The 26,115-nt window shown below is 36.9% G+C and overlaps 1 protein-coding gene across 2 annotated transcripts; it reads left to right on the top strand.

The window, feature by feature from the left end:
• Positions 1–1,173: 1,173 nt before the first annotated feature.
• Positions 1,174–24,599, top strand: desma (desmin a). 2 transcript variants are annotated; one of them, NM_001328376.1, is given in 10 exon segments: positions 1,174–1,797; positions 7,931–7,991; positions 10,961–11,056; positions 14,393–14,554; positions 16,735–16,860; positions 17,892–18,112; positions 18,194–18,237; positions 20,481–20,590; positions 23,407–23,451; positions 24,242–24,599. In NM_001328376.1, coding segments are annotated over 10 exon segments (1,467 nt in total). In that variant the 5' UTR covers positions 1,174–1,237; the 3' UTR covers positions 24,284–24,599.
• The last annotated feature ends 1,516 nt before the right edge of the window (positions 24,600–26,115 follow it).

The following is a 26,115-nucleotide window of genomic DNA, read 5'->3' as shown; positions in this document are numbered from 1 at the left end:
CCAGCTGGCCATTGCCGATTGGGCCAATGCTTAACATTTATTATTATTACTATTATCATCATCATCATCATCATCATCATAATATTCACATCTTGCAAAAAACAAAAACTGCCTGTATGTAAAAGCAATACTTATAAAAAAAATTAATAAAAAATAGCATACCCGCCCACATTTAAAAAATGGTCCAGCCCTTTTGGCATTTGCCAGAATTGCCAGATGGTCAGTCCCAACCCTGAGGCCAATATGCTTATTTCACGCGGTCGCTATTTTAAAGAACCAAAGCGAGGCTGCGGTGGGAAGAAACCCGGAAGTATAGGACCAGCACTGAAAACATTGCAGTAACATGCTGTGGACTACAAACCTCCAGCTGTTGCCGAGATTTCAGAATGTGTATGTATATATCCCACCGCAGCCTCGCTTTGGTTCTTTAAAATGGCGACCGCGTGAAATATATATATATATGTATATATATATATATATATATATATATATATATATATATATATATATATATATATATATATATATATATATATATACTGAAGAAAGATGGAAACTTGGAACTTGGTAAAACAATGTAAACTATGGAAGTCAAGGGAAACATGTTTCCAGCATTCTTCAAAATATCATTTTTGGTGTTCAACAGAATAAAAAGAAAGGTTTTAAATCACTTGAGAGTGACTAAATTGTGAGTTAATTTTCATTTTTGGGTGAACTATCCCTTTAGGATAGGAATTAAAGAACTTTTTCAAACTTAGCAGTCCTTTTATATTCATAAACATCTAAAAAGAAACAATATTAAATGAAATATTTATGACAGCCCAATGTGGCCACTTTTAATAGAAAACCCTTATGCTTTTTCAAACACACACACAAACTCATCAGTCTAATATGGTGTTTAGTGGGCCACAAGCACTCTTCCTGGTAAGCAGAAGTGACAGCACAGTTTGGCATGGCGTGACCTGTGCCACCTCATGCCTTGTCCAGTTGCTCCACCCAGCTGCTGGAAACCAGACCTCATGACAGCTGAGGAAGCAAGGTTTAGAAAAGAGAGAGGGAGAGATAGAAGTGGGCGCCAATGTGTGTGGGTTGAGAACAGTGACTAAAAAAATGTGGGTGGGGGCAAACAGGAGTGGTCTCTATATATCCCCTCTTCTGCTCTGCTTAACCCTCATTCTTCCACACAGTCCTCAGAGACCAAGCATTTACACAGCGTACAAACCCAACAGGCCCAGTCATGAGCACGAAATATTCAGCCTCCGCCGAGTCAGCGTCCTCTTACCGCCGCACCTTTGGCTCAGGTTTGGGCTCCTCTATTTTCGCCGGCCACGGTTCCTCAGGTTCCTCTGGCTCCTCAAGACTGACCTCCAGAGTTTACGAGGTGACCAAGAGCTCCGCTTCTCCCCATTTTTCCAGCCACCGTGCGTCCGGCTCTTTCGGAGGTGGCTCGGTGGTCCGTTCCTACGCTGGCCTTGGTGAGAAGCTGGATTTCAATCTGGCTGATGCCATAAACCAGGACTTCCTCAACACGCGTACTAATGAGAAGGCCGAGCTCCAGCACCTCAATGACCGCTTCGCCAGCTACATCGAGAAGGTGCGCTTCCTCGAGCAGCAGAACTCTGCCCTGACGGTGGAGATTGAGCGTCTGCGGGGTCGCGAGCCCACCCGTATTGCAGAGCTGTACGAGGAGGAGATGAGAGAGCTGCGCGGACAGGTGGAGGCACTGACCAATCAGAGATCCCGTGTGGAGATCGAGAGGGACAACCTAGTCGATGACCTACAGAAACTAAAGCTCAGGTGAGAATTTCAAGACGTGTTTTAGTAGATCGATAGCTTTGAAAAAGGCACTGTTGGTAATAAATTTCACAATTAATTACTAAGAAATGGCAAATAACGTTCTTTCTTGAAAATTAAGAAAGACTGAAATATAATTTTCTGGTAAATCAGGTTAAAATCATACACTCAAAAATGATTATTGCTGCTTGATCAAACTGGTCCCACTTTATATTAAGTGGCCTTAACTAATATGTACTTACATAGGAATGAATAGCTTGTTACAATGTACTTATTGTGTAAATACATGTATTTACTGTGTACTTATGCTTGATTAAATACATGTATGTAATTACAACTGTAATTAATTTTTGTAATTACATTTGTAAATACACTGTTGACCATCCCTTACACCTTAACCCACCCTTAAACCTACCCATGCCACCAAACCTGTCCATAACCCAACCTCTATCACGACTCAAGAGCACCACAAGTGTTCTCAAATACATTATAAACACAGTAAGTACATTGTATTTATTTTTTTGATGTAAGTACATAGTAGTTAAGGACACTTAATATAAAGTGGGACCATCAATCTACCTATTTAAACCTAGTTGTCACAATTCTAGTGTTTTTTTAGAGTCAACTTCATTGTTTTATGTTGAATCCACTCAAATTTGTAAAAACAATTGGGCTAACTTTTGTGTCTTATGACAACATGAGAGAACCATCGTTATACAGTAACTTGCCTAATTACCCTTACCTGCCTAATTAAGCTAGTTAAGCCTTTAAATTTAACTTTAAGCTGTATAGAAGTGTCTTGATAAACGTGATTGAAAAATGTGTTGAAAAAAATTGTATCTCTGTTAAACAAAAATTGGGGGAAAAAATAAACAAGCGGGCGAAAAATTCAGGGAAGAAGTATCAGAAAACTTCAGAAACAATTTGTTCTCTTTACTCATTTGTATACATACTTTACCAGTGTTGAGGGTAACAAGTAACACGAGTTAAGTAATAATATTACTTTTATAAGTAACAAGTAAAGTAATGCATTACATTTAAAAAATAAGTAATAATATTTGAGTAACTGTTTTGAAAATGTGACTGAAGGTACTTTTTAGTTTAATTCATTAGCTGTAAAAAAAAAAAAAAAAATCCTGAATTAGAATTAGTTACAATGTATGCAGTCAATGAGAGAATGTGTTCATTATTTTTAACGCATGGAACAAACTAAAAAGCAGATTATAGTCTTAATGGACAGTGATTTTACTTAGGACAAATAGTACAAAAGTAGTAAACATGTTGCTTTAAGCTTTCAATAATGTATATAAGGCATGCATAGCTCTGAGCTCTGGAAGATTTCAGATAACATTATCCTAAAAAAATGTATTATGTTGTTTCTGTAAAGGTAAATGTAGGTATAAGTTATTTAATAAATATTTAATAAATTAAAACTTATTAATCTAAGTTGTTAATTGCATAACTCCTCTATTTAAACAGAAAAAAAGTTCTGAAAGGGATCAAGCCTCAGATAGGTACAAAAAAGTAATGCAAAAGTAACTCAAAAGTAACTAAATGTATTACTTACCATAAAAAGTAACTAGTAATGTAACTAGTTTTTTTTTTTTTTTTTTTTTGTGGTGTCACTCAATATTGTAATGCATTACTTTCTAAAGTAACTTTCCACAAATATCTTTAAAACATAAAGAGATAGTTCACCCAGAAATATAAAATTTGCCATCATTGACTCACCCTGGACTTGTTCAAAACTTACTTGAGTTTCTTTCTGTTGAACACAAAAGAAGCTATTTTACTAAATGCTGGTAGCTGTCACCAACTGACCTCCGTATTTTTTTTCCTAAAATGGAAATCATTGGGTCTCAGCAACCATGATCAAAGATGAATCAAGAATGAAACCATTTTAGTAAATTGTGGCCATGTCAAATTGCAACAAAGGAAAGAAATCATTGCAGTTTGGTAAAATAAGGTATCAAATTATTAAATTACAAAAAAAATATTTAATTACTAAAATGGGCCCACTTAAAGAGTTCACTCAACATGTGCTCTTCACTTATTCACCCACACATGGTTCCAAAGCTTTCTGAGTTTGATATTGAAAATCCAGTAGCCATTGACCTCCAAAAAATAAAAATAATATGGCAGTCAACGATTATTCATTTTCAGCATTAAAAGTACCTTCTTTTGTTGCCAACAGAAGAAAGACGGAACTCAAATAGGTTTGAAACAAGCGGGGGATAAATTACTGATGACAGAATATTCATTTTTGGGTAAACTGTTCCTTTAAACTGTAACATTGTTCAAATATATAAATTACTAAAGCTAGGCCCAATCTTAATTCTACCCCTTAGCCCTTCCCTTTACCCCTACCCCTCATTTTGCGCGTGCCCATGTAGGGGTAGTGGTGTCCCAATTCTCTTCAGCTTGAAGGCGTTGTGCTAAGGGCAAGGGGTATACACCCCTTCAAACAAAGACTTTTCAGGACCACACTTGAAACCAAGGGGCAAGAAAATTTCCCAGAAAACATTAGCTCCAGCTGCACCCGGAAGTAAGGAGATCCCCAAATTAGTATGTTTTTGTCATTATTATGATGTTTTACAACAAACAAACACGTTTTAATATATTCATAGCCGCGTCCATGTTTTACAGTCATGCTCTTTAAAAAAAGCTTAAATAAACACCGCTAAATTTTGCGATCTTTAATCCCTAATCATAACTCCTGTTCAGCAGTCCCACAACTTTCTGACACTCGATGACACTGGAATACCCTGTCAGAAAAGTCTAGTGGCTGTCAATGAGCTTTTTACAGTGTCTGCTATAATATTAATACTGCTTTGGTGTGTTTACATAGATGATCACTGTGATAAATGCACATTATTACGATCTTATTGCCACATTAGATCATCATGATAACATAATATATATTATCATATATCATGTGCAAGTGCTGTACGTAGTGCTGTCTCAATTCTTAGGGGTAAATTTTGAAGCCCTTCCCCTTAACCCTCTGTTGTAAGGGGGAAGGGGTAGGGGTACAAAAATAGAATTGGGATTGGGCATTGTGTGAGATAGTTAGACAGTTAAATATGAATGTTTATTTGTGTTCATAATACTTTTTTTTCCCCAGTGGCATGCTACAGTATGTGCGGAGCTTTGTAAATTTGATTGAATTTCAGAAAATAATGTTAACAGCAGTGGTTGTTGATCGAACACTAGCTTTAATCTTCTAAATCCAGACAGTACAAACAAATGTGCAAAGTGAAAATATATCCCTGCAAGTCCAGTGTTGTGCAGAAGTGATTTGCTTTGTTTCTCTGAGACTACATAACTGCACACTTCACAGAGTCCTATAGTGACATTTATTATATAACACACACGGAGCCTGGAGGAAGTCACAGCTCCAGAGCTGAGAGTCATGATGGTGCTCGTAACTCATGCATGTCATTTTGATGAGAACGAGGTAAAGGACATTTATTAGATATCTACTTAATATTCCTAACCTCTCCCCACAACCGTGTGATTGATATGCATTGAAGAAGCAAAAAAAAAAAAGAGTGAAAAACTAGACCACACAGGAATGACAGGGGTCAGGACCACCTGAGACTTTAAAGACAACATGAATGAAGGGAAACTTGTGTCACGGTGTATACGGTAACCGCAAGTGTTGTTGCAATTTGCAAAAAAGGAACCCGAGTCACATTACGCCCAGATTAGACTGCTATTATTAGGATCTTCAGTAAACCCCCCAGCACTGCAGAGAATGCATCCCCCCTAAAAATAACACCCGCACATAGTGTGTGTCTATCTGTATGAGTGCACTGCACTTAAAGGACCCACGGAGACCACATCCTCACATTATCAGCTCTAAATAAAGATAACTGCTCATATCCTACAAAAAGCAATTGCTATGCAGATACATCATTCAAAGTGGCTTTAATAGAGGGTATTCAGAGCCTTAAATGGATAGTTCATCCAAAATAACGTAAGTACTCACATTTACTCACACTTAAATTGGCCCTATTAAACTTTACAAGTATAAATTTTATTAATCCGGGGTCGCCACAGCAGAATGAACCGCCAACTTATCCAGCACATTTTAACGCAGCGGATGCCCTTTCAGCTGCAACCCATCTCTGGGAAACATCCACACTCACACTTATACACTACAGACAATTTAGCCTACCCTATTCACCTGTACCGCATGTCTTTGGACTTTGGGGGAAACCGGAGCACCCGAAGGAAATCCACGCGAACGCAGGGAGAACATGCAAACTCCACACAGAAACGCCAACTGAGCCGAGGTTCGAACCAGCGACCTTCTTGCTGTGAGGCGACAGCACTACCTACTGCGCCACTCCATCGCCTGCTTGTTCAAACTACTTATGTAAAATGAGCTGAATCAGCAAAATTCTTGCGTTTTTTTGCGGCAACTTAATTGTTTGATGTTACAATACACTTAAATTTTAACTTAAACGATTTGTTTTGGGACAACAGAAATGGAATTGTGTAGAAACCCAGCATTTTTACAGTGCAAAAGACAATATATACTGAATAATGCTGAAAGTTTCCAACATTCTTCAAAGTATCTTTTTTTTGTGTCAGACACTTTTGAAGAACTGCTAAGATGTACTTTTCAGAGTACACTGTAAAAAATATAATCCCTTAATGTCATCCTGACGCAAATCAATCAAGTTTACTTAATCGTATGTAGAATTTTAAGTGGATTGAACATAAAACAATTAGAAAAAACTCAAGAATTGTGTTGTTTCCAGACATCCTAAGTCTCCTGGAAGTTGCGGGAGTATCCCGCAAAAGCATAGAGACTCCCGGATGGCCGCAAATGAACGATCATCTCTTGGAAATCTCCCGCGTCTCTCGCCCGGTCCTTAAATACGTTGCACACCCCTCACTCCACTGTATCCCTCTTAGCTCTTCAGGTACGTCACGCGCACACGTCCCCCTACTCAAATTTGTTGCCCCGCCTGCTCTTCAGGCACCCACTCTCCCGCTACATCCCACAAATCAACTCTGTATCCCCTGGAAATTAATTTATCCAACTTGGGATGTCTGTGTTTCAGCTCATTTTAAATATGTAGGCTGAAGAAAAAGCTAAATAATTTTTAGAGTGTATTAAAGCTTTCCATTACTTACTTGAGTCCACAGCGCCAACACAGTCAGTTTGGCATGGTATTATTTATGTGACGATACATTTCATCTCTCTGATGAAAATATCAGATGCCTACTGACTGCCAACAATTACATTCCTGAAACTGGATATGTGGCACATTAACAGCATAGCTGACCCATAGACGTGTACATTAAACCAGAGCTACGTGGGATTCCAGTCTATACATGAACATAATGTTCTGTGCATAACGAAATAATAACATGAAAGCTGCTGTCAGAGCATCTCAAAGACACTTCGGACATTAGAAGAGGCTCTATTTCTGGCCATGAAGTCATGTCGTAGATAACAAAAATCTTTAAAGAGGGGCTTCACACAACATTTACCTCATCATTTGCGGCTGTAGACATGAATTCTTTTCTTAAGTTGAAGAAAAATTACTATGGAAGTCATCACAGCAACGGTACCAGCATTTAAAAAAAATATCTTATTTTGTGTAAAGTTGGGTCATTTCACTTGGCGGCCGCATCTTTAAAACACCTCTAGGCAGTATGCTCAGGCATTCTGTCTGAATGTGGAAACATCAAATTCTCCACAATTGCTTGCCAAGTTCATGATTACATTTCATTTAGCAATCAACAATAAGGTTAAACAACAACTGTGTCTTTAATTTCATTTCTAAATGTTAGAGTCACACAAAATCTGCAGAAACTCTCGTCTGGTCCGAGCCCCTCTCTCGTAGTTTCTTCAGTCTATAGCGATTGCGGATTGGCTCGTGTACTAGGAGGCGGGGCTTCATTCACCATGTTGACCGTTACACTTTTCCCAATTTTAAACTACACAAGTGACACGTCTTGTGTATTCAACAGTCTTTGTGTTTAGCAGAAGAAAACAACTCAAATAGGTTTTAAAAACCTACTGTATGTAGGCATTTAATGGTATACTGTATGTTTTCTTAAAGTAATATGATTACGTATTATTCTATGAAGGCTTTAATGTCTCTTACTTCCACAGACTTCAAGAGGAGATCCACCAGAAAGAGGAAGCTGAAAACAACCTTTCTGCTTTCAGAGCTGTATGTACTTTATGTCATCTTTACTTTTCAGTCGAATTTTGTTTAAGAAAAAATTTCCTTGAAGAAAGTTAAGAAGAAAATTGAATGACAGATATAATATGGCCAAAATGTAATGTTATGGTTAACATGATAGAAATGCACAGGGCTTAACTCCAGAATTACTTCACAAATTGAATCCAAACATTCCTGATCAATGCGTAAAATGCAATGAAGAGATAGAAACTTAAATCATTGTTTATGGAAGTGTCCTTTGATTAAACAATTTTGGGAGAAAATTCTAAACTTTTTATCTATAGCAATAAAACAGGATATAACCAAATGCCCAAAACTGTGTATAACTGTAGCACTTTAACTAGTTCAGATAAGAAACTGTTAACTTTCTGTTTATTACAGGCAAAACTTATGATAGCTTGATTTTGGAAAAATATAGAAAGCCCGCATTTTGGACAATAGTTGTGAATACAGTCTTATAGTTTGGCTTTAGAAAAATTAACTTATATAGCCAAGAAAAAACCTGAAAAGTTTTTCAAAATTTGGAAGCCCTTTTTAGGTGTCCTGAAGAAAGCTGATACAAATCTTTTCTCTGTATAACTTGTATTACCTGCTATTGATATGTCGTTGTTGTTGTTATAGGATGTACCTTTATATTGTATGTGAAAGTACATGCATTTACTATGTTTATATAATTTTATTATTACTTTTAATATATGCGAGGCAGTGGCCTATTAGGTAGTGCTGTCGCCTCACATCAAGAAGTTCGCTGGTTCGAACCTCGGCTCAGTTGACGTTTCTGTGTGGAGTTTGCATGTTCTCCCTGCCTTCGCGTGGGTTTCCTCCGGGTGCTCCGGTTTCCCCCACAGTCCAAAGACATGCGGTACAGGTGAATTGGGTAGGCTAAATTGTCCGTAGTGTATGAGTGTGTGTGTGAATGTGTGTGTGGATGTTTCCTAGAGATGGGCTGCGGCTGGAAGGGCATCCACTGTGTAAAAACTTGCTGGATAAGTTGGCAGTTCATTACGCTGTGGCGACCCTGGATTAATAAAGGGACTAAGCTGACAAGAAAATGAATGAATGAATTCATATAATTTTATTTATTTATTATTTTTTATATTGTTTTACTTTTCATTTATTATCATGAAGGTTATTATCATGCATTATTAGTTTGTATGTTTGAATCTGATTTCTGTTGTACATGTTAAAAGCTACTAAAATTAATAAAAACTGTTAAAAAAATAAAAATGAAAAGAAATATGAAGAAAAGAAATGCACAGGGCTAAAATCATTTTTTCCACATGATGATGAAGATAATTATTATACTTTTTATCGATGATAATGATGATTTTATTATTATTCATTCATTCATTTTCTTTTCGGCTTAGTCCCCTTTTTTATTAATCCGGGGTTGCTACAGTGGAATGAACGGCCATATTATCCAGCACATGTTTTACACAGCAGATACCCTTCCAATTGCAACCCTTCTCTGGGAAACATCTATACACACTCAATTACACTCATACACTATGGACAAGCCTACCCAATTCACCTGTAACACATGTGTTTGTGGGTGACTGTGGGGGAAACCGGAGCACCCGAAGGAAATCCACACGAACTCATGCAGAACATGCAAACTCCACACAGAAATGCCAACTGACCCAGCTAAGGCTCTATTATTATTATTATTATTATTGTCATAATTTTGTTATTTCAAGTAAAACATAAAAGTAAGATTTAATAGAAGTAAGATGTTTAAGGATGTATTTTTTTTCAGTTCAGATTTGAATTAAAAGACTTTTTATTATGCTTGACCACAGATAGGTAAATTATTCCTATTACAAACTTAGGAAGAAACTTGACACGTTGCATTTTCAAATTCACTAAAATTCCCAGCACTTAGGATCCAAGCTCTGAGAAACTGAACGTGGTAACGTGAGCTGCTCATGTGAAAAAAATCTAAATGCTTGGTTACGCTGCATTAAATGACATAATTACTCAAAAGAGTAAAACCCAGTGGGGCTAGAAGGGCATCTGCCACATAAAACATATGCCAGAGTAATTGGTGGTTCATTCCACTCTGGCCACCCCTGATAAATCAGTGACTAAGCCAAAAGATAGTGAGTGAGTGAGTGAGTGAGTGAGTGAGTGAGTGAGTGAGTGAGTGAGTGAGTGAGTGAGTGAGTGAGTGAGTAAATAAAATCCAGCTTGATCTCAGAAGAAAACATAACTATGTATTGTCAGTTTCTAATTTGTAGTAAAAACATATTTATAACATTTGGCTCTACATAGGAGATTCATAGAGACATGGGGTGGGCTCATTTGACTCAGGCAACCAATCAGCATCTCAATATGATAATGAAGTTTACAAGCCACGCCCCCAATCCATTTAAATACGCTTAATAAGTGTTCCATACACTGCCATTATAATAAACCTCACCCCTTTGCCCAACAGTCATTGTCGGATGAGCAAATAGTATTAAAATGAAGTTCACAAGCCACGCCCTCAAACTGATCCCATAGCCTTTCATTATAACAGGCCTAGATGCATATCTTTGCATAGCAGTGTCATTTCAGACTTGGGGGTTGGCTCATTTGACTCAGACAACCAATCAGCTTTTCAATATGATAATGAAGATTTTAAGCCACATCCCCAATCCATTTAAATACCCTTAATAAGTGTTCCATACACTGCCATTGTAATAAACCCCACCCCTTCGCCCAACAGTCATTGGTGGACGAGCAAATAGTACTAAAATGTGTGACTAAGATTCATTGAATTAGCCTTTTGTTTAAAAGTTACACATTTTCAGGAGATTCCATTGACAAAACCATGCTCTCTGTTAGAATAAACAAAAACATATTTATTTTTTGGGGAGTGTTAAAATTTAGGCCCTGTATACATGCATACAAATGAATGAAATGTAAATAATAGAAATGTCTGAATACCTGCACAATGATTGTATTGTTTTCTGTAGGATGTCGATGCTGCCACTCTGGCCAGGCTGGACCTGGAAAGACGTATCGAGGGTCTTCACGAAGAGATTGCATTCCTCAGGAAGATTCATGAGGAGGTTTGTATTCATCCAATTTACACCCCTTATCATTTTCCAAGACTGTATACGTGAATAACCGTTCATCTCTGTGTCTCTGACCTCCCCCACTCTCATACCCAGCATACAACACATACAATGACCTTTACTCACGAGCCTCTGAAGTCAAGTTCTTTAAATGTTCTCTGTTTTTTATTTGACATGTAAGGCTGAAATGGTCGCATGTGTGTCTGACAGTGAGGGGGCAGTGTAAAGCTGCGCAACAGATGCATCCCTATAATTAAACAGAGACAGATTCTCTGAGACACAGCTGTGAGCAGAGCAGTGGGAAAAGAAAAAGGCCTTACAAGGCCCCACAGTCCTACAATTAGCCATCAGAGATGAGAGGGAGAAAAATGCAACTGCAATCAAGAAAATAAAGGGTGTTAATGGCATCTGTGGTTCAATGAAGAACTGTTTATGTTCATACAAGCTTTCACTGCTCCAAATGTTCTATGAGGTGTAAGAAGGATCTAAATGTTTTTCAAACTAAGGGTTCTTTTAAGAGCTGTTCCCTAAACAGTTCTCAGGTTCTCATGTTTCTTCTCTGGCATCACAGACCTCTTTTAGAGTAAATTAAGGATTTGGAAGTTTAAAGACTATAAAAGTTTTTTGGGTCGCACTTTTTATTAAGTGTCCTTAACTACTATGTACTTACATCAAAAAATAAATACATTGTACTTAGTGTGTTTATAATGTATTTGAGAACACTTGTGGTGCTTTTGAGTTGGGATAGATGTTGGGTTATAGACAGGTTTGGTGGTGTGGGTAGGTTTAAGGGTGGGTTAAGGTGTAAGGGATGGTCAAAAGTTTATTTACAAATGTAATTACAAAAATTTATTACAGATGTAATTACATACATTTATTTAAGCATACGTACACAGTAAATACATATATTTACACAATAAGTACATTGTAACAAACTATTAATTCCTGTGTAAGTACATATTAGTTAAGGCCACTTAATGTAAAGTGGGACCGTTTTTTGTTGTTGAACCGTCAGTGACAGTAAAGAAGTCACAATGACCATCGCATAATAATATTTATATAATTTATTTATAGAATATTGCAGCATTTATAATAAATCTGAAATCAAAATGACTTTCCTTCCTCTTGCACTGCCTTCTCATCTTTTCTCCTGAGACCTCGCCCATTGACTTTTGTCCTCTGTAGTGGACATTGTGTTTTCATGAATTTTCTTAGAATTTTTTGAGCTACTCTGTCAAATCCTATTGTACTGTTCAGAGGACATCTTTGCTTTCTAGTGATATGTCATTTGATTGGCTGGCATGCTAGGAACCACTTCTTACACGGCATCCAAAATGGCCGACATACAAACAAGCACATTTTATGGGAAGGAGAGAATAGGGTATTTGCCAAGCTAGTGTGTTTCCCATGCTGACAAACTTCCCGTTACCTGTTATTGTGAGTTTTTTCCATCTTATATGGTTTCTTTTACAGCATTGATGTTGTAATGTAATTCAACTACAATCAGTTAAATAAACTTTGGCATTCATTTAGTTGCTCAAGCCTAAAACGAGACAAAAAGCCATTTGCTTGCATGCGCCCGTCAGAATCGGCATGCTAGCGCAGAAGCTCCATTGAATATACTGGGGTAAAATAAATGCTCATATTATAAAGACATGGTGGGGGGAAATGTAATTTAATGCAGTGCTTCTTGTACAATCTGAGACCCACTTTATATCGGATATCACTCAGCCAGTGGAGATCGCTGATTTTGAAAGAAAACAGACCTTAAACGTGCCGATTTTGCATTGGCATATAATTCAACGGAAACGATTAACCCAGGTTACTGGCAAATTAAAATTGCCATTAGCATCCTTCGGCAAATACCCTATTATGTAAAATTTAGCTTTTTAAATGTTTTTTTTTTTTTGCTATTATTATTACATACAGTTGAAGTCAGAATTATTAGAACCCCATTTGATTTCTTCTCTTTTTTAAATATTTCCCAAATAATGTTTAACAGAGCAAGAAAATTTTCACAGTATGTCTGATAATATTTTTTCTTCTGGAGAAAGTCTTATTTGTTTTATTTCAGCTAGAATAAAAGCAGTTTTTAATTTTTTAAACACCATTTTAGGGACAAAATTATTAGCCCGTTTAAGCAATGTTTTTTCTCAATAATCTACAGAACAAACCACTGTTATACAATAACATGACTAATTCCCCTAACCTGCCTAGTTAACCTAATTAACATATTTAAACATTTAAATTTCACTTTAAGCTGTATAGAACTGTCTTGAAAAACATCTAGTCAAATATTATTTACTGTCATCATGGCAAAGATTAAATAAATCAGTAATTAGAGATGAGTTATTAAAACTATTATGTTTAGAAATGTGTTGAAATTACGCATTACACAGAAATTGGGGGAAAAAGTTAAAGAGGGGGGGCTAATAATTTAGGGGGGCTAATAATTCTGAATTCAATTGTATATATTTGTTTATTAAAGTGTCAGGAACAGTACATTTAGCTTTCAAAGCTGTTAAGTTGTTTGTGTTTCAAAATATCATCCTTTTTTAAATGTCAACTATAGTGGACACCAGGACCATCGTAATGTAATTAATTAATGACCGCATGTTGTAGGAACTGAAGCAGAGAGGATTCTTTATAAGATGGGGGAGACTCTGATTTAGAGTCTGACAATTAGGGAATTAGAGACAATTAGAGAATGACAATCAATCGCTTTCGTGTTGAATTTGTTTTGGATTAACATCACTTCTTCTTTTTTGAGTTCGGCTCTCTTTCAGACTAAACTGTTTCAGGAATTTCAATACAAAAGGAAAAAACGGCTTTTGTTTTGTTTTTGTTACATTAATATTGGATTAATATACCTTCACAGCCATATCCTGTAAATTTTTTTGTTTTGTTTTTTCGTGTACGTTTGGCTCTAATTTGGAACTAAAATGGTTCTGTGGTCCACTACTGTGGACATGCTGTAAAATTAAAAATAAAAACAAATTGTAAAAACTCAAAATTGTAGATTTTTTTTAACAAGATTTTTTTTTTTTTTAAAAAGAAAAACATTTCTTTGGGTCTCAGGAGGATATTGAATTGACTGACAGGGACAACCTTTCACTATGGAGCATAAAATATGATGATGTGAACATGCATAGTGTGTCAATAGAATTGCTGTATGTCAGTCTAGCGTGTGTGTATACAAACATCAAACATTATAATGCCTCAATAAACTGTGCATGTCTACATAAATAAGGTCAAAACACACACTCGCCAAACAAAACGCTAATTAGTGCCTTTTGAAGCTATGTATCTGTGTTTGCCTTTTTCCTTTAGGAGATCCGTGAGCTGCAGAACCAGATGCAGGAGAGTCAGGTGCAGATCCAAATGGACATGTCCAAACCAGACCTGACTGCGGCCCTCAGAGACATTCGCCTGCAGTACGAGGCTATCGCTGCCAAGAATATCAGCGAGGCCGAGGACTGGTATAAGTCTAAGGTCTGTATCAGAGATAGATTCAGCTAGATCATACATTTCAAAGGCTGTACGGCCAGTTAGAAACATGATAGTTACATTAGCATCCACATCAATGCACAATAGCATTCAATTTTACCATCTGCCCCTTTAAATTCTTCATGAAGCGGAAGTTGCTGAGACTTTTATTTCAGTATGTTGATGTACTTACAACTGAAACAGAATAATGAGTACAGGGTGAGGCTTTCTTTTTGTGCATTCCCTCGTAGTAAAGTAAAGGGGGTCACACATTGAACGTGCTGCTTGGTGCCGGACCGAACTACGCAGCACCATGCATTTGATATTATAAAGATAGATTTATATCAGTGTATGCACACCAGCGCCACAAGTCAGCGGCTGTCTATGGTGCCCAGCTGTGACTTAGGACACTTTTCATATTTCTGCCACGCCTCAGAGCGCCATCTGAATAGTTTCCGAAGCGCTAAACGGTGCATTTAATTATTTATTTATAACTCTAAAAGGGGCTGAAACTGTCAAACTGACTTCAGAAAAGGACCACCAAAAGCATATGGTCAGACTTTCATTTCATTACTAAAAAAAAATTTTTTTGTGAATTAATTGTTGACATAAAGAAATGCAATGTGCGCTAGCAAAATAAACATTTGATCATTTGATTTCACATAGACTTTAAAGGCTTGAGCTCTTTAAAGCAGAATCAGTTTCTGAATGGCTGACAGTATTATTATTATTCAAAACCAGCTGGAAGATAATCATTCAGGGGTGCGTTTCTCAAACAATGACGTAACTCACGGCTGAACTATCATAATACGATGCATCGTTTGGGAAAAGAACTATGTAGTGATGAGTGTTTCCCAAAACGCATAGTTGTTTCTCTGTCACAGATCTATTGCTTGAACCACATTAGTTATAATGTAAAACGCCTATAATGACGCTCTAAACAGGGCGGAGTAACTACTTCTTTAGAGAAAACCCCATAACTTCTTCGTGCAAATTATATTGTTTTGCACGCACATACATTTAAAATAAAATCCATTATCAGATTTGGTAAAAACATGCACTCTCTTTCCATATTAACTGAAATATATATAAACAGTACGTAGGGCCTGTGTTTCCTGCACTAATATTATTGAGAAGTTGAACATTACATATTCTATTCTAAAACTTATCATTTACAAAAGATAACACATATTCTAATATCATATAAATAAATAAATAAATAAATAAATAAATAAATAAATAAATAAATAAATAAATAATGAGGGATTTATTATAAAATGAAATGTAATATTATTTATTTGAAATGAAAAAATGATACTTTAATAATAATATTAACTATGCTGAATTTGATTATTATTATTATTACTATTATTATTAAGTAGTGTATTGTTTATTTATGTATTTTTTTTTTTTTTAGAAAAGTCTACTTTTACAATTTGACACATGTAAACCACTGCAGAAAGTTCTAACCAGGAAGCCCATGTCATATACAGTATAGATAATAAATAACCCACTATAAGTTAAAATAATTAATGTATCATTATTGTTTTCACAAGCTTTAGAGACGTTACATAAATTCGCTTTGAGGCTGTGTTCAAAATGACATCAATATGTTCAAAGTGCCGTGCGAAGGGAGCACAATTGTAAACATGAAGATCACTAAAACTGAACTGTAAAAATAGTTTGAAAGCAAATTACATCTAAGAGAGATAACCGTAATGCTTCTTTATTTTTAATAATTCCAACTTTGAATGTTAGAAGGTTCTAAATGAATAGGGCATAGGGGGGATAAGTGGCAATAAAACACAGCCAGGAACTGTTTCTAACTACAGCTCCAGAGCTGTAGTTGCGAGTGCTCAAGTTTGCGACGCAGTTTACAAATATTCGTTGGAACGATGGATTTGTGAAACGGTAAATTAATGAACTAGGTTTGTAACGATGGAACTTGCAACCTTAGTTGGCTAACGATGGTTTTGGTAAACGCACCCCTTGTAGTGATTCCATTGATATTGTTCCTCTTGTTCATTATCATTACACTGTCAGTGTGGACTTTGCTATTTTTTTACATTTTGAATCATGTTTAAAACTATTTATTTACCAATATAATTATAGTTATAATACTTTGTGTGAAAGAGCCTTTATTCAGATGTATGACAGCAAGATAATGTGCTTTGCTTCGCCCACAGGTTTCAGATTTGAACCAGGCAGTGAACAAGAATAACGAGGCTCTCAGAGAAGCCAAGCAGGAGACCATGCAGTTCCGTCACCAGCTCCAGTCCTACACCTGCGAGATTGACTCTCTCAAGGGCACCGTAAGTGTTTCAAGATACTGTCCATGGCCTCCAAACCCAATTTACCAGCCAAAACAAATATTGGCTGAGCCTCCAAAACACCTGCACCAACTGTATTACTAATTATGAAGTCCTTACTATGTTCCCTCAGGAGAGCAAATTTTATTCAGTAAATAGCCAAATTAATTTAAACTGAATAATAATTAATAATAATAATTAGTAATAATAATAATAATAATAATAATTAGTAATAATAATAATAATAATAATAATAATAATAATAATAATAATAATAATAATAATAATAGTAATATTAATATTATTATTAATAATAATAATAATAATAATAATAATAAATAACAATAATAATAACAATAGCTTAATAATTCTAAACTGACTGCATAAAGTCTGGAGTCCAAACATTCAGTGCTCGCCATTAGATTTTAAAATATTCAGATATTTAGATATACTTCAGATACTTTTCTTGTCGGCCTAACCTTTTACACAGGCACAATATGTAAGATTTATTTTATTAAAATATCCAAAAACCACTAGAACAGTGTTATATATTTTTGCTGACTTATTGACTTATTCCAAATGTTTTAAAGAATGTTCAAATTCAAAGAATTAATGTGATTTGAGCACTATAACACAAACTTAAAATGTATTTAGAATGATAAACAGGAAGAACGGGACTGGAAGAGCCAGAAATGGTGGACTTTGGCACAATAAAAACTCTTTTTTTATTGAGTGCTTTTCCCTCATAAATTAAAACTACGTCTTTGTTTGTTATGAATATGCGCCCTCTGCTGGTGAAAATGACATAGTGTGCCTTCAAGTGGAATATATTTCTCTTTGTATTATTATATCAGTAAAAGAAAGTAATCCAAACAGTAATCTAAAAGTAGTCGTTTGGATGTTCTCTAAATAATGTAATACATTGCATGACTAGCTACAGTTTTTATCATGTCATTTTGCAATGAGTAATGAACAACAACGATTGTAAATCAGTTTGACTCACACTTGCTGGTGCTTACTCTCTTTTTTTGCAGAATGAGTCTCTGAGGAGGCAAATGAGTGAGATGGAGGAGCGGCTGGGACGTGAGGCCGGTGGTTATCAGGACACTATCGCCCGTCTCGAGGCTGAGATCGCAAAAATGAAAGACGAGATGGCCCGCCACCTCCGCGAGTACCAGGATCTGCTGAATGTGAAGATGGCTCTGGATGTGGAGATCGCCACCTACAGGAAGCTTTTGGAAGGAGAGGAGAGCAGGTAAGAGAGAAAGGGCTCTTGTAATGTGTATGAACTGATTTAATATTGCACATTTCATATTGTTATTTCTGTTGATTTCAGGATCTCGCTGCCCGTGCAGTCCTTTTCATCCCTGAGTTTCAGAGGTAAGCTCTTTGTAGTTTACTTTCATGCCCCTTAAAGCGATAGTTCACTCAAAAATGAAAATTTACTTACCATTCATTCACGCGGAAGTGGTTTTGAACTTTTTGTTTTTGGTTCTTGAAGCTTTTTTTACTTCTGTTTCAAAAACTTTTGTCTTGATTTTTAATAAAAGCTGCACAGCCTGCAATTAATATTTTACCACCAATTCCAAAGACGTATGCAATATTTAGTTTAAAAAAAGTGCAAAATAATTGGAGAAACACATCAAACTGCAGTTATTAGTAGAAGCAGCAGTAGTAGTAGTAGTAGTAGTAGTAGTAGTAGTAGAAGAAGTAATAGTAGTAGTAGTAGTAGTGGTGGTGGTAGTAGTAGTAGAAGTAGTAGTAGTAGTGGTGGTGGTGGTAGTGGTAGTAGTAGTAGTAGTAGAAGTAGAAGTAGTAGTAGTGGTAGTGGTGGTGGTAGTGGTAGTAATAGTAGTAGTAGAAGTAGTAGTAGTGGTGGTAGTAGAAGTAGTAGTAGAAATAGTAGTAGTTGGCGTAGTAGTAGTAGTAGTAGAAGTAGTAGTAGTAGTGGTGGTAGTAGTAGTAGTAGTGGTGGTGGTGGTGGTAGTAGAAGTAGTAGTAGAAATAGTAGTAGTTGTGGTAGTAATAGTAATAATAGTCGTAGTAGTAGTAGTAGTGGTGGTAGTAGTAGTAGTAGTAGTGGTGGTGGTGGTAGTAGAAGTAGTAGTAGAAATAATAGTAGTTGTGGTAGTAATAGTAGTAATAGAAGTAGTAGAAGTAGTTGTAGTAATAGTAGTAGTAGTAGTAGCAGTGGTAGTTGTCGTAGAAGTAGCAGAAGTAGAAGTAGTAGCAATAGTAGTAGTAGTCGAAGTAGTAGTAGTAGTAGTAGTAATAGTAGTAGTAATAGAAGTAGCAGTAGAAGTAAAAGTAGTAGCTGTAATAGTAGTAGTGGTAGTAGCAGTAGTAGTAGTATTAGTAGCAATAGAAGTAATAGTAGTAGTGGTAGTAATAGTGGTACTAGTAGTAACAGAAGTAGTAATAGTAATAGTAGTAGTAGTAATAGCAGTAGTAGTAGTGGTACTAGTAATAGTAGTTGTAGTAGTAGTAGTTGTAGTTGTAGTAGTAATAGTAGTAGTAGTAGTAGTAGTAGTAGTAGTAATTGTAGTAGTAGTAGTAGTAGTAGTATTTGTAGTTGTAGTAGAAGTAGTAGTAATAGTTGTAGTAGTAGAAGAAAAAGTAGTAGTAGTAGTAGTAGTAGTAGTAGTAGTAGTAGTAATAGTAGTAGTGGTACTAGAAATAGTAGTTGTAGTTGTAGTTGTAGTAGTAGTAGTAGTAGTAATAGTGGTAGTAGTAGTAGTAGTAGTAGTAGAAGTAGTTGTAGTAGTATTTATTTTAAATCAACAAAAAAACTATAAAGCATTTAATAAAGAATCTAAAATGATATGGTAAAAATGCACCTAACAATAGCAAATAACAAAAACAACAATAGTAAAAAATCATTAATCATTTTAGGTGAAAACAGTCCTATGCTCATTCTCACATTGCTGCTTTAGAGTATAAACTCAATATTTTTTGTCAACACACTGTGTAAAAAAGAAAGAACCTACAAGATGGCACAGTTTCACAAGATGCCAACACGAGTTTTTAGATGAACTACCCCTTTAAAATCCTTTATAGTTCACACACACACACACACACACACACACACACACACACACACACACACACACACACACACACACACAAAATGTATATTCTGTCATCATTTACATTTACTATTCACTTTTTTAAAACCTATTTTGGTTTATTTCTTCTGTTAGACACACACAAAGATTTTTAGAAAAATGCTGGTTGCTGGCACCAATTGATTTCCATTGTATTTTTTTTCCTCCTATGGAAGTCAGTAAGTGGCAGCAAACAGGAATTTTTCAAAATATCTTATTTTGTGTCAAAAAGAAAGAAACTTATAAAGGTTTAAAGCAGCATGAGGGAAAATAAATGAGGTCATTTTCATTGTTTGGGTGAATTATACCTTTAATAATACAGATAGTTGCCCAAAGCTCTTCTCTTATTCCACCACTAGGGGGAGCAAAGCTTTTGTTTTTTTATTCAAACACTTCCTCTGTTTTTGTTTTCTTGTTTCTGAGCAGCTCCTACAAAGATGGCATCAATAATGCAGTGTTTATGTACTTACCATGTGGAGGCTGAGTTTAATGATGCATGTCTGCGAATTGTTTCCACAGAGAGCAGTCCAGAGCAGCACCACCACCAGCAGCAGCAACCACAACGCTCATCTGAAGTCCACTCCAAGAAAACAGTCCTGATCAAGACCATCGAGACCCGCGATGGCGAGGTAACACACACAAACACACACCTGCCAGGGCGATAGTCATATCTTGATGCTGTTATTGTCATTAAAGGATTGTTCGGCAAATCCTCAAAGAGATCCAAACCTTGAGTTTCTTTTTTTCCGTCAAACACAAAAGAAGATATTTTGAAATAGGTATTGACATCCATAGTGGTAAACAAAAAATAACAGTATACAGAAATCAATAGCTACATATTTCCAATGTTTTCTGAAATGTTTTCTTTTGTGTTAAGCAGTAAACATGTCTAGACAAAAGGTTTAGAACTCTAAACAATACTACATTTTTGTGCTTGCTCAAACTACTTATTTAAAATAAGTCGAAACAACTCATCTCTTAATGTTTTTTTTATTTCTTAATTGTTTTATGTTTAATCTACCTAAATCTGTAAAAATTATTGAGTTTACGTAAAGGGGTGGTGCAGAATGTAATGTTAAGGCTTGGTTGTGTTAGTAAGATGCAAAGCAATGTGTGCTCATGTTTCACTTGAAGGAAATCTATGGAGTCAGATAAGACTCTAAAGTAATTCACACAAAAGAGACGATGTACACATGCGTAGCCAAATTCACGTGCATAAAACCAAATACACGTGCGTAAAATATTTAGTTATATTCTGAAAAAAATTCACGTGCACAAACTAAAAATACATTTTCATAAAATACGTTTCCCAAATGCAAAACACCATTTGCAAATGTATAATGCTGCGTTCACACCAGACGCAGAACGCGCGTCAAGCGTGAGTGATTTACATGTTAAGTCAATTTAAATGCGTGAACAGACATCCTGCTGCGCGATACATGCGAATGGCGGGGCGCGAATGACGCGTATTGCGCGAAAAGCGCGGTGCGAATGGCGCGGCGCAAATTTAGCGTTTTGCACGTTTGATGCGCTTAACACGCGTTTCGCGCGAATCACTCGAGTTCGAAAATCTGAACTTTAGCGAACATTCGCGCTGCATTAAGCAATCAGGAGCTTGCTCTTGTGGGAGAGGGGTTGTGACATATCGAACAGTTCATCAAACAGGGCTTGGCTCAGTCAGAAGCACCGCTGAAAGTCTCCGTCATCCAGGTTCACTTTCTGGAGGAGTTTATGAGCTCACAGAGCTGGATGCACCTCTGAAAGGATGTAGTGGACTCAGACACGACCCCAAACGTATCGATGCTGTTTTTAAGCCTTCATAAAACACATAAACACTGTTATTTACTTCATAAAATCCATGTTAGCCATTTAGCTATGAGGCTAGAGTCACCAGGCAGACAGAAGCCCTGCCCATCACGCGAAGCGGATTTGACACGCGAATGAAGCGAGGATTGACGCGTGAATGAAGCGAGTAAACTCAAATGTTCACGCGGCTATTTACATGCCAATAGCTCAATTTATCCGCGCGTTCCACGTCTGGTGTAAACGCAGCATGAGAGTGTACAAAAAAGTTTTGAATGTTTAAAACTTGCGAGTTTATCCTGAATGAGAATGTGCAAATCCTCTTTCACGTACGACTCCCCCCGGATACGTGTGTGTGTATTTTTGAGACTGTCCTGGCAGAAGCAGGCAACTCGTACCTCTCAGCCAATCAGATGAGAGCTGTAGTCGATGTCAACCGCTCCGCGCTCCTTTTTGTGCAGTCTGTTCCTCTCCAGCATGACGAATGGAAAAAGAGATGCGCAGGCTTCAAGCAAGAACTATTAAATTCCCTGACTTTCACTGACTAAAAACTTGATTTACATAATATCTAATGAACGTAAACAGGCTGCTGTTGTGCTTTAGTTGCCTAATATGTAAAATATACCCTATAATTTCGTAATAGATATATAAATATATCTCCTTTTCCCTGCAGGTAAAAATCAGGCATAAATAGCGCTGGCTAAAACACCTGTAGACTGAGCAAAGTAGGAGTGCCACCAAATAAAGTGTATTTTTTTCAAATGCAGTAAAATATGGAGGGTAAATGCGGCCAAAAAGCCAATAAACTAATAAATATAACATGTTAAGGCTGGATTTTTAAAAAATATGGTAACAGTAGCTTCTATAGTGTAATATGGTTTTGTGTTTAACAGAAGAAAGAAACTCAAACAGGTTTGAACCAGGTTTTACCATTTTTGAATCCATTAAGCCATTCTCCAGGTCTGGCGAGAGCACTTGTAAATTAGCTTAGCATGAATTATTGAATCATATTAAACCATCTCCATTAGCATTCTCAAAAATGACCAAAGAGTTTCACTAATTTTCCTATTTAAAGCTAGACTTTTCTGTAGATACATCTGTTCTATGCTAAGCTAAGCTAAGCTAAAAATGCGTCAGACCTTGATATTGATTGAAGAATGGATTTAAAAATGGTGAAAATCAACAGATTAATGCCTTTTTCACACGGGGCTTCAGCGTCAACGCTTGAGAGAGGGCGTATCTGAAGATAGAGCAGAAGCGATTGTCATAGCAGCGTCAGCCAATGAAATTAGTCAGCAATAGGCCACTGTCTAAGCTGGAGTATTTGCAGCGATCTGATTGGCTGACACATCTGTAGTCGCTTGAAAAGTTGAGAAAGTCCCAACTTCTGCAGCGAGCAACGCCTCTGAAGCGGCGCAGATGGATCCACAATGCAGTTCAGCAACACCTGATGTCACCTATTTAAAGTGAATGGGAAGCGTTGACGCTGATGCCTCGTGTGAATGGGGCGTAAATCTGTGGAGTTGTAAAATTGTGTTCCTTTAATGAATTCTACAGACTTCATGAAGGTGTTTTAAACATAAACACATACACTGCCTACACATTTATATGATCATCATCCAAATAATCTATTTTACTCTAGACTAGGACAACTAGTGAGGGCATGAGCGCTCTCAGTGCTCAGCGTGTAAGTTCAGCCACGGCTCATTTGTTTTATCTACACTTTCCTAAACCCTGTTCCCTATTAACTGCACTACAGACTCCTCCAAACCTCATCCCTGCTGAAAAATCCAACTTAAACCAGCCTAGGCTGGTTGGCTGGTTTTAGCTGGTTGACCAGCCTGGTTTTAGAGGGGTTTTCCAGGCTGGTTTCCAGCCATTTACAGCCTGGTTTTAGCTGGAAAATGACCAGCTAAATCCAGCTAAAACCTGCTTGACCAGCCTGGTTTAAGCTGGATATAGCTGGTTTTGGCTGGACTCCCAGCTTGGCTAGGCTGGTCAAGCTGGTTTTAGCTGGTCATCTCCCAGCCTGACCAGCTAAGACCAGGCTGGAAATGGCTGAAAACCACCCTGGAAGTGGCCAAAACCCCTATAAAAACAGCCTGGTCAACCAGCTTAAACCAGGCCTATGCAGGTGTATTTGCAGCGATCTGAATGGCTGACACATCTGTCGTCGCTTGAAAAGGCCTAGGCTGGTTTAAGCTGGATTTTTCAGCAGGGATGTGTATCACCGTTTGTTGCTCTGCTCAATATCACAGAGAGTGTTTCTGCACAGCCTAAAAGGAGATCTTCATATCTCAAAGAATGTCCTTTCACTCTCATTGATTTCCAGCTGCATAATGGCTGTTCCCACGTTTGGAAGCTCTGTTTCTTATTCACTTTTTGAAGAGTTCTGTTAATATGTGTGCATGTGTATCATCTGTATGCAATTCCATTACTCTTCCTCTAACTGTTCCCCTTGTTTCCGCTCTTTTCAGGTCGTCAGCGAGTCCACACAGCACCAGCAGGACGTCATGTAAAGCTTGAGAAACAGATCGAGTTTCACAGAATGCCTTGCATTTTCACTGATGGCCTCAGGCTTTTTTAAGCACACACCCAGTATTGCAGTGACCCATTACCGCATGTGGATGACGCATGGAGACAAAAGGAAAGTGAGCTGAAAAAACAGAGGGAGGAAAAGTGGAATGGTGTGATGCTGAGCGTTCAGAATGTGGCCAGATGAGCTCAGAGTTTCTGATTTAATGAATGTATGTGTGCGTGTGTGTGTGGTTGGGTCATATCTGAGACACTGTTCCACAGCAACAAAAACAATAAAATTCACTGTATTTTCTCCTATACAGTTGAGGCTCATTTTTAAATTAATTTTATTGTTTTCTTTTTAGTAACTGTTGTTCAAAATGGGTTTTTTTATGTTTCCACTAATTTTCCATACAAAAGATTGACACATATTAGCCTATTCTAATACATGTTTGTATTAAATTATGATAATAAACTATGTTTGTAACGATGGAACTTGAGACCTTAGTTGGCGAACGATGGTTTTTGAAAATGCACCCCAGATTAATGAGTACCGAATGAGTCATGAAATTATCAGCCAATATCGATCTTCTGCCGATCGATCGGAGCATCCCTAATTGAAATATAAATTTATATAATCTAGTTTTAAATTAACAACGATATAGATACATGTATATCTATATTTATATATTTGTGCTCGGATGTTTAACTGTCAGCTTATGATTTGAATCCAACGCGGAAAAAAGTAGTTCCTCATACAAAAGGGTTTTTGAGACTCTCCATGTTTGATTTTGTTTTGTATATACACAATTATGCCATCAAACTGTTGTATAAATGCAATATCACACTCGTAGAAGTGCGATATGGCTGTATATCGGCACTTGGGGGGGCAATAAGGCACGCCTCCCACCAGTGCTGATATATAGCCGATATACAGCCATATCGCAATGCTACGAGTGTGATATTGCATAGCAGTGCGATATGGCTGTATATCAGCACTGGTGGGAGGCGTGCGATGACACGAGACCACATGCCGAGTGCCTTAGTGCCCCCACCAGTGCTGATATACAGCCATATCGCACTGCTACGAGTGTAATATTGTGTTTATACAACAGTTTGACGGCATAATTGTGTATATACAAACAAAATCAAACATGGTGAGTTTCAAAAACCCTTTTGTATGAGGAACTACTTTCTTCTGTGTTGGATTCAAATCATAAGCTGACAGTTAAACAGCTAAGCATCTTTTAAACTTTAGATCTGTAGTGTCTGCTTTTTGCTGGTTGTATGTGGGTGGAGTAATACACAAAGGGTAAAGAGGCTGTACGGGTGCTGATATTACTTAAATATATCACGGCTATCAGCCAATCAGATTCAAGAACCAGACAGAACTGTTGTGTAAATATATATATATATATATATATATATATATATATATATATATATATATATATATATATATATATTTTTTTTTTTTTTTTTTTTTAGCATTTTAGCTAAATGACTGCTAGATGGCTGTCTTAGACTTGAGACTGAACTGACAGGTTAAGTCAGGAGAAAAACCACCTTCTGTTGTATTTCAGCATCCAGCACTTTGTTCCTGAGGCAAAGACAGAAGCATCTGTGCCGACCCACACAACCTTCACCTCACTCTTACCTCACTTTAAACTGACAGACTATGAGCGCATCTTCATAACCTTAATGAGACGCTTTTATTAGCGTTAACTCTGACCTTTAGAAAGCCTCCAGGGCTATGCTGTGTTTCAGACCGCCATTTCTGTTTCTATGTCTGAAACTACAAATGAAAGCAGAGGTTATATGCTACTAAGCTGGG

Source organism: Danio rerio, chromosome 9 (genome assembly GCF_052040795.2).
Source record: "Danio rerio strain M-AB ecotype USA chromosome 9, GRCz13ab, whole genome shotgun sequence".
In the NCBI taxonomy this organism is placed as follows: Eukaryota; Metazoa; Chordata; class Actinopteri; order Cypriniformes; family Danionidae; genus Danio; species Danio rerio.
This window is presented reverse-complemented; position numbering and strand designations above follow the sequence as displayed.